This window comes from Mustela nigripes, chromosome 3, assembly GCF_022355385.1.
Source record: "Mustela nigripes isolate SB6536 chromosome 3, MUSNIG.SB6536, whole genome shotgun sequence".
Taxonomy (NCBI): domain Eukaryota; kingdom Metazoa; phylum Chordata; class Mammalia; order Carnivora; family Mustelidae; genus Mustela; species Mustela nigripes.
The window spans coordinates 46,617,392-46,626,113 of NC_081559.1; the positions used below are offsets into that span (position 1 = coordinate 46,617,392).

General features: G+C 58.4%; 1 protein-coding gene across 1 annotated transcript; it reads left to right on the plus strand.

Moving 5' to 3' along the window:
- NEU4 (neuraminidase 4) lies at window positions 1–8,722 on the plus strand. The gene is made up of 4 exons (XM_059393946.1): window positions 1–55; window positions 2,661–2,864; window positions 2,972–3,227; window positions 4,336–8,722. The coding sequence occupies exons 2-4, from the start codon at window positions 2,664–2,666 to the stop codon at window positions 5,316–5,318; spliced, it is 1,440 nt and encodes a 479-aa protein (XP_059249929.1). The 5' UTR covers window positions 1–55; window positions 2,661–2,663; the 3' UTR covers window positions 5,319–8,722.

The following is an 8,722-nucleotide window of genomic DNA, read 5'->3' on the forward strand; positions in this document are numbered from 1 at the left end:
GCAGGCACTCCTGCCGTTGCCCCACAGCCGTTCTGCAGCCTCCCCGTGGTGCCCGGTGAGTTCCCTCCCCGCTCACCTGAACCCCAGCCCCTGAGGGCCAGAAATAGGCTCCTCCGTCCTCCTGGCCGCCCTTCCTTGGGCCGAGGGCAGGGTCCGTGCATGGAAGGCTGACTGGTCAGATGCTCTTCACGGATGCCCCGCCTGGGATCACTGCCTGGTCCAAGCAGCAGGGGTGCCCAAGGGCCCAGGGATTGATTAAGAGGCTGGGAGAGGTACACTGGGCTGGGGCTCAGAGCTGGGGGCCTGACCCGGCCTGTGGAAGCTGACGGGTGTGTGGGCCCTGCTCCATGAGGCCCGAGCTTTGCAACTGAGTTCTGGCCCCTCACCTGGCACAGGTCACTCAGGTCAGACTTGAGACCCTTCCCAAAGTGACAGACCTGGGGACCCCTCTGCCCAACTTGTATGCAAAGCCCTTTGCTCTTCATACGCGTGCTTTTAAGTGCTGGGATCCTACCGGAGGACAGGGGCTGTGCTCCTCTGGGGGTGTGGGTGGGGACCTGGGCTGTCCAGAAGCCCTGACAAGATGTTGGGACACAGCCGTCCTATCCTGGTCAAGCCAAATCCTTGGACCCTAACGATTTGGCCAAACTGGTCCAGTTGCCCATGAGGCTCTGCTTTGCCTCTTAGATTGAGAGGTTCTCTCCAGGACTTTGGGGCTCTGCAGAGACCTGGGCCCTAGGCAAGGACAGCGTGGGATGCCCTCATCCTGCTTGGGCAGGCAGCAGAGTGAGCAGCGGTTCTGGGCAACCTCACAGTCCAGGTGGTCTCTGGCCCAGTGGAGGAAGCCAAGTGCAAAGAATGTGCCCTTGTGTCCATTCAGCCTGGAGGGACACGTGCCACTGACACCTGCTTCCTGCTGGGGCACAATTGCCCTTTGAAGGCAGAGTGGGCGTGGGGCCCAGGGGCTTCCAGACACAGGAAGTTGCTCTCACAGCCCCCAGGCCTGAGATTGGCAGGGGGCCTGCTGGGCTCAACGGGCGATGGAGCAGGCCACGGCGCTGCCCATGAGAGCCTTTCAGGAGCAGGTGGCCTTGGGCAGAGGTGGGCTGAGGTGAGGTGTCTGTGTTTTGGGGCCGCCGGCTGAGCCAGCCAGCGTGACCTCCCATGCGTCTGAGCGAGACCACTCTTGTTTAGGGTGTTCTTCCTATCACGGGTCAACCCCTTTCCATCCCTTCTCCTCAGATGTGTCCGGGCCATGCCCTGTGTGCAGCGGCTTGACCCTCTGAGAGCGGTGCTACCAAGTGGGATATGGGGCTTCGTGCTCTCCCCCCTCCTCCCACTCTCTCCTCCCCTTGGTGCGGAGCGCTGACCAGCATGTGGCTGTGGGCTCTGGCTGCTCCAAGTCTGGCTCTGCCTGCCGGCCCCAGATCCCGATTGTGTTCCCTCCCTCACTTGCATCCCTGTGGGGGGCCGGGTCAGCCCATGGTTGCCTTTGTGCAAATCAGAGAAAGAAACCCCCCTCTGGGAGATCGCAGACCCCTGGTGCACACCAGATATACCCCTTCATGGCCTCACTTGGGAGCACACTCCCGGGAGGAAGGCTACTTGCAGAAAGGCTGCCCTTGGTCATTCCCCCGCACCCCTACAGGAGCCCCAACTTGTGGTAAAGGGGCCAGGTGACCGGCCAAGGTCAGGGAGCTGGGCGGTGCAGCGCCGGACGCAGGGACAGAAGTCGGGAACAGGACTGCAGCGAGGACAGCCCTCTTTGTCCTTGCTGAGTCCCTCCCCGGGTCCTTCCAGCCAGGGTCGGCCTGGTGCCTGGAATGTGGCCTCCTCTTTGCCCTTCTCCCCTCCCCTCTTAGCCTTTGCTCCAGGAGGCCCCCAGGCTCGGCACACCCTCCCCAGCCTGGCTTCCCACCTCTGTGAGCAGCCGCTTGTCGGGCCTCAGACATGGCGGGTGCAGATCTTCCTCCTGTCATTGTGGGGAGCAGCTTCTTCCCAAGGGTACCCCCAGTGCAGGCTGGAGCTGGCTGGGCCCCCTTTCTGCCAGGAGGGGGTGGGGTAGGACAGCAGGGCGGTGACCTCTTTGGCCTCCTCAGGGTCCTGCTCACTGCCCCTCCAGCCTGCACAGCCTCTAACTCCCTTGAGGCACATGTGGGAGCCATTTGGGGCACCCTGCGGGTGGGGTGGCTCTGCTGGACCTCCCATAACTCCCAGCTTGGCTCAGGAGCCCAAGGAGCAGGGTGGCTGGTTCCCTGCACCTGCAGACATCCTGCTCGGACTTGGACTTCAGGCCCCTTCTCAGCAGGACACCCACTGCGCCCCCCACAGCCTTCAGCAGGCCACTCCCCCCACCCCGCCCCCATCCATCCTGGCCACTCCCGAGAATCCCAGAGCCCCCCAGGTCTGAGAAGGGTGGGGGCAGCAGCTGGGGCGCCTTCTCCAAGAAGCCTGTGTCTGAGTGTGTGGAATGCAAGCGTCTTTCTGTCTCCCAGGGCCGTGGTGAATGCGCGTGCGTCTGTGTGTGCCTCTCTGTTCAGTGCTTAAGTCTCTCCTTGTTTCATTTTCTGTGTATCTGGTGTGTCTGTTTGTGTCTCCCTGCTGCCTGTGGTCGTGGGACCCTTATTTGGGGAAACTGAACCCCGGCTTGTGCCCCCCAGAACATGGGGGCCCCACATGTCCCCGAGCGGACTGTGCTCTTCCAGCGCGAGAGGAGTGGCCTGACGTACCGTGTGCCCGCGCTGCTGTCTGTGCCCCCTGTGCCCACCCTACTGGCCTTTGCAGAGCAGCGGCTCAGCCCTGATGATGCCCATGCCCACCGCCTGGTGCAAAGGAGCGGCACGCTGGCCGGGAGCTCCGTGAGGGTGAGTGTAGGGCACCTATGGCGGGCAGGACTCGGGCAGGGCACCGCCCGGCGCACAGGTAAACTGAGGCTGCCTGCCCTCCCTTCCTCCCTCCCTCCGCCGGGCAGTGGGGTGCCATGCGCGTGCTGGCGACGGCGGCCTTGGAGGAGCACCGGTCCATGAACCCCTGCCCCGTGCATGATGCCCACACGGCTACCATCTTCCTCTTCTTCATCGCGGTGCGGGGCCGCACGCCCGAGGCCACGCAGATCGCCACCGGCAGGAATGCTGCTCGCCTCTGCTGCGTGACCAGCCGGGACGCGGGGCACAGCTGGGGCGCGGCCAGGGACCTCACGGAGGAGGCGGTGGGCGGCGCAGAGCAGGGTAGGTGGGGTGTGGGTAGGGGGCTGTGATGTTCATAGGGTGGTGGGGAGCAGGGTGGGATGCACCTGGGCTTGTCTGCACTGGGCTAGGGGGCCCGCAGAGTGGCCGGTGGGGTCTCATGGGGAGGTGTCTGCACAGTGGTCTGGGGGGTCCACACTGGGTTGGGGGTCCAAACGATGGGGGGCGGGGGAAGGGTCCAGCTGCAGGTCAGGGGGCTACCTACAATGGCTCCCAGCCTAAGGACCACTCCCACTGTTTCCTGGGGCTGCCACCCCCTCCCCTGAACCCCTCAGTCCTAGAGATGGGTGCTGGTTACCTCCCTAGGCCTGGAGAGCAGGCTCATCTAACTGAGACTGTCTCTGTCTGAGCGCTGAGTTCCCTCCCTCCTCCCAACTCCACTGCTGCCTCACCTCCTTTACCACTTGCCCTCTGCCTTCTAACCCGGGGATGTCCAGCTTAGGGATCAGGTCTGTGCATGTTGCCTGACCCTAAAGCTTTTCCTCCACTCCTTCTGCCCCTTCCTTAAAGGCCTGACCACCAACTGCCCTCTGAGGCCACCCCAACCCTGCCATGGGGACACTGACCTAGGGGTCACCCTGACCCTTGTAGATAGGATCTAAGCTGAGAGGTGTGGCAGGTTCTGAGGCTTGGACAGGACATACAGAGCTGGTCTAGAGAGCGATCTGCTCCCGTGGAACCCATTCCATGGGATTCAGGCTCAGGGCTCGACCCCACCCTGAAGGTCTGCATAGCCCCTGCCCTTGGCTGCCCCGCTGTCTGGACAGCACTGTTGTTGACTGTCCATCCACACTCCGGGACTGGCTACCTGCTCACAAGCTGAGAACTTAGCCAAGTAGCCTGCCTGGGCTCCTGGCTCCTGGCTCCTGCTGATGCTGGAGAGAGGCTTGTCTGGCCCCTGACGATCTAGAGCGGCCAGCAGGAGTGGAGGGCAGGGACACACGGTCGGTGGGGGCTTCCTCATGAGCCGTCCCTCAATCTGAGGCACTGGCTGTGGATCCTCCCCAACTCCCTGGGGTGGGTGGTGGTGCCAGGCTGCGGCCACGGCCGTCTCCTGGCTGGGATGGCCGGCAGCCCCTCTCCTCCACAGACTGGGCCACATTTGCCGTCGGCCCTGGCCACGGCATCCAGCTGCGTTCCGGCCGCCTCCTGGTGCCGGCCTACACCTACCGCGTGGACCAGAGGGAATGCTTCGGCAGGATCTGCAGGACCAGCCCCCATGCCTTCACCTTCTACAGTGACGACCACGGTCGCACCTGGCATCGTGGAGGCCTTGTGCCCAACCTTCGCTCGGGCGAGTGCCAGCTGGCTGCGCTGGACGGTGGGCAGGCGGGTGGCCTCCTCTACTGCAACGCCCGGAGTCCCCTGGGCAGCCGCGTGCAGGCATTCAGTACAGATGAGGGTGCTTCCTTCCTGCCCGGGGAGCTCGTGCCGGCACTGGCTGAGACCTCCTGGGGCTGCCAAGGCAGCATCCTGGGCTTCCCTGGCCCGCTCCACTCTCTAAGGGTTGAGAGATGGTCGGCAGATGCCAGGAACCACCCCCAGTCCCCATGCCTCTGTCCCAGAGTCCGGCAACCCTCAGAGGAGGGTATTACAGACACCCAAGGGGACCAAGGGCTCAGCGGGATGGAGGGATGTAGGTCCAGCCCTCAGGAGCCTGGCCTGGGGCCTGGGCTCAGTGGGACCAGGGGCCCCTGGGCCCCAAGACTCCCTTGGCTCCCTTCTACCCTGTCTCAGAGCCCCACCTGGCTCCTGTATTCCCACCCGGTGGGACGCAGGGCTCGGCTGCACATGGGAATCCATTTGAGCCGGTCCCCCCTGGACCCCCACAGCTGGACGGAGCCCTGGGTGATCTACAAGGGCCCCAGTGGCTACTCTGACCTGGCCTCCATCGGTCCCACCCTCAAGGGAGCCCTGACCTTTGCTTGTCTGTATGAGAGTGGGGCCAGGGTCTCCTACGAGGAGATCTCCTTCTGCATGTTCTCCCTCGCTGAGGTCCTGCAGAATGTGCCGGCAGGCCCCAAACCTCGCAGCCTCGGGGGTAAGCCTCAGGAGCGCTGCCGGCCTTCCTGATGGGCCCTCTCGCCAGACCCATTTGTATGTCTCTAACACTGTGCTTTGAAATATGACGCAAAAGCAGACAGACCTAGAGGAGAAAATAGAGCCATAGTTGTAGTGGAAAATTTTAGACCGATAGAGCAAACGGACAAAGTCAGTGAGGATACAAAAGATATGGTCAGGCTGATGGGCAGACAGTACTAAATGGACACACAGAGAACCCAGCAGGAGATAACCACGTTCAAATACACCTGTTTACACCTGTTCAAATACACCCAGGTGTAAAAACTGACATCATGCTGGATCATGAATTCAAGTCTCTACAAGACTTTGAAGGATTGACAATTACAGTGAAACTGAGCTAGAAATAAATGCGAATGGAAAGGAAATCTTCCTCGTGAAGATTTCTGAAAATTGAGAAACATGATTCTGAATTGCTCCTGGCCCAAAGAAGCAGGTCTGGTGAAAGTGAGGAAAGAGTCTGAAATTAATTACGTGAACACTGCACGCACTGTGCGAGAGGGGCTGAAGCGAGGGCCACCGCCGCCCCACCGTAGCGGGGGCAGGAAACTGAATCCAAAGGGGGAGGACAAGGAAGAGAACAATCATGAGCAAACCTAGAGGGATAGGAAAAATCATATGGTAGAGGGAATAAAGAGAGCCAAAGCCAGGTTTTTAGAAAACTGATTAAGCTGATAATCTTGTTGAGACTGGTGATAGAAAAAGAGAACTGTGAATAAGCCGCATCAGGAATGGGAGAGGGTGTGCGGGGCTCCTCCAGATGTTCAAAGATTTCAAGAAGATATTAGGAACCTTTTTATGCCAATACACTTAAAAATTTAGACAAGATGCACAATTCCTGGAAAAATACAACTTATGAAAGAAGAAATAGAAAATTGGAAAAACCCTATTAAAGACCCCAAATCCCTCACTGAAAGTCTGCACACTAGGAGAGGAGAGTTTTGGGTGGCCCAGCTTCCCCGTGAATTCTGCCGGGAGTCTCAGGACCATCCGTGCTGGTTTACTGGGTAGATTCCCGTGTGGGAAGCTGTCTCTCCAGTCTTCCAAAGTGGTGGTACCATCTGTAGATTTTTTTGGTGAGTGTCTGTTTAGAGCTTTGCCTCTTTTTCAGTTGGGCTGTTTGTCTTCTCACTGTTGAGTTTAAGAGTTGTTTGTGTATTTTGGCAACCGAGAGTATGGAAAAATGCTCCATATCCTGTGTCAGGGGAAGGTCCTGCGGCTCACTTAGCAGAATGGGCAGGATCTGGAGCGCTGCCAGCACCACCTGCTGGCGAGGGTGGGGACGTCCTGGCAGGACTGTCCCTCCCGCGGGCAGAGGGCGGGACAGGGTAGCCACCAGGAACAGTTTGGTGGTTTCTTATCAACAACCACCTCTTATCATAGGATGTGGCAGTTGGGGTCATTGGTGCTTATCCAGATGAACTGGAAACTCATGTCCACACAGAAACCTGCACATGGGTGTGCATAGTGACTTCATTCGTCATTGCCGGACCTTGCAAGAAATCCGGATGTCCTTTGGAAGATGAGCGGACAAGCTGTGGTCCGTCCAGACAGAGAAGACATGGAGAACCCTGAACTGTGTACCACTGAGTGGAAGTGTGCCCTGTGACCCCATATGACAAGAGACGGGTAGTTGCCAGAGTTTGTGGGGAGGAGAGATAAACAGGTGGGGTGTAGAGGACTCCTAGGGCCGTGGGATGACGCTATGTGATGCTCTCATGGTGGGGACGTGTCACTGTGCATTTGTCCAAACCTCAGGGTGTGTGTCACCGAGATGAAGCCCTGAGTGAGCCAGGACTTCGGTTGATAATTCTGTATCGCCGTTGAAATCATCAGTTACAACATTGTACCCCATTAACAGGGGATGTGACCCCAGGGGAAATTGTGTGTCCAGCTTGACCTTGGATTCCTCACTGAAGGTGGCCAGCTCTTGGCTCCAGCTCTGTAGACCAGGAAAGGGTAGCCCAGGTCGTGGGAGGGCTCGTCCTCCTGGGCAGAGGGGTTCCAAGTGCAGGGCTCAGGTGGGCCCTGGCTGTGAGGGCGGCCACATGCCATATGCTCTGGGTTCCCTGCCTCGGGCCTCATTTGAAAAGCCCAGGCTCACCCCCCCTCCCTGTTCCTGCCACCACCGCCAGTGAGATGCATGGGGCTGGCAGGGAGGGACCTGCTGGGCGGGCGTGGGTGGGGGTGGGCGAGATGCCCCAGCCTGGGTCGTTGACACATGGGGCTGGGGCAGAGCAGGGGATGGAAAAAGTGAGTGGAGGCGGGCTGCAGAGGCCGTGTTCCGGGAAGGTGAGCAGCAAAGTGCTGACTGTGCCTGGCTCGCTGGCTTCTCATCGGAGCCTCGCTGCTGCCAGTGGGTGGCCCGGCCGGTGGCTTGGTGAGGCCACTGCTTCCTGCCCTCTCTGCTGTGTGTGTTTTGTCTTTTTTTTTTTAAGATAATGATCTCATTTGTTTAAAAACATATTCAAAATGTGTTAATTTGATTTTTACTTTTAATTTTGGTATTTTTTTATGCTTAAAGTGCTCCCTGGTCTTTTGATGGGACGCCAACTCGGTTCCTTGCAGGGGCAGTGAGTTGCCCATACCCCACACTGACTAGCATGGGCCGAGGTCCCAGGGACTCTCTTCACTCAGAGCCTGTGTCGGGCCCTCCTGCTCCGGCCACCTGCCCTGGGACCTCCTGGGCACCTGGCTCACCCCCGGGCGTTATTTCACAGGTGGGATTTGTGGGTCAAATGGCAAATGCTTGGCTAACGCCTGGCTAGTGTAAGTTCTCCAGTGTGGCCATCCCGCCCGCCACACTCCGGTGCTCTAGGGGCCTTAGTCCCTGAATCCTCGCCAGTGATGTGGAGGATGGTTCAGTGTTGCCTGCGGACAGGATCCCTATAGTCTGCATTTTCCTTATGAGTGAATGGAACAGCTTTTGTTGCTGAAGGGATGTGTACATCCATACATGGAGTGCACATATGTATAGTGTTTTTGGTTTGTGTGGTACGTGTGCATCTGAGTACACACGTTTGTGTACATGTGCGTATATGCACACGTGCGTGCCCATGAGTATGGTTGTATCATACAAGTGTGCACATGTACGTGTGCTCATTCATGTGTATGTGTATGTGTGCATGTACATACATTTGTGCATGCATGTACACGTGCATGTGTGTATACATGTGCATGTGTACATTCACGTGTGCATAGCTAGGAAGTGCCTCATCATAGCTTCTCTCCACTTTCCCACTGTTCCTTTGACCTCGCCCTTTCCGTGTTTTAGATGATCTCTATCTAATTGGAGTATTAACCTTTTGTGTAATATCATCAATACTTTCCCTTAGTTTGCTTTGACACTTCTCTTTGCCACATTAAAGCATTTCCTCCAATTTGTAGAATGGAATGTC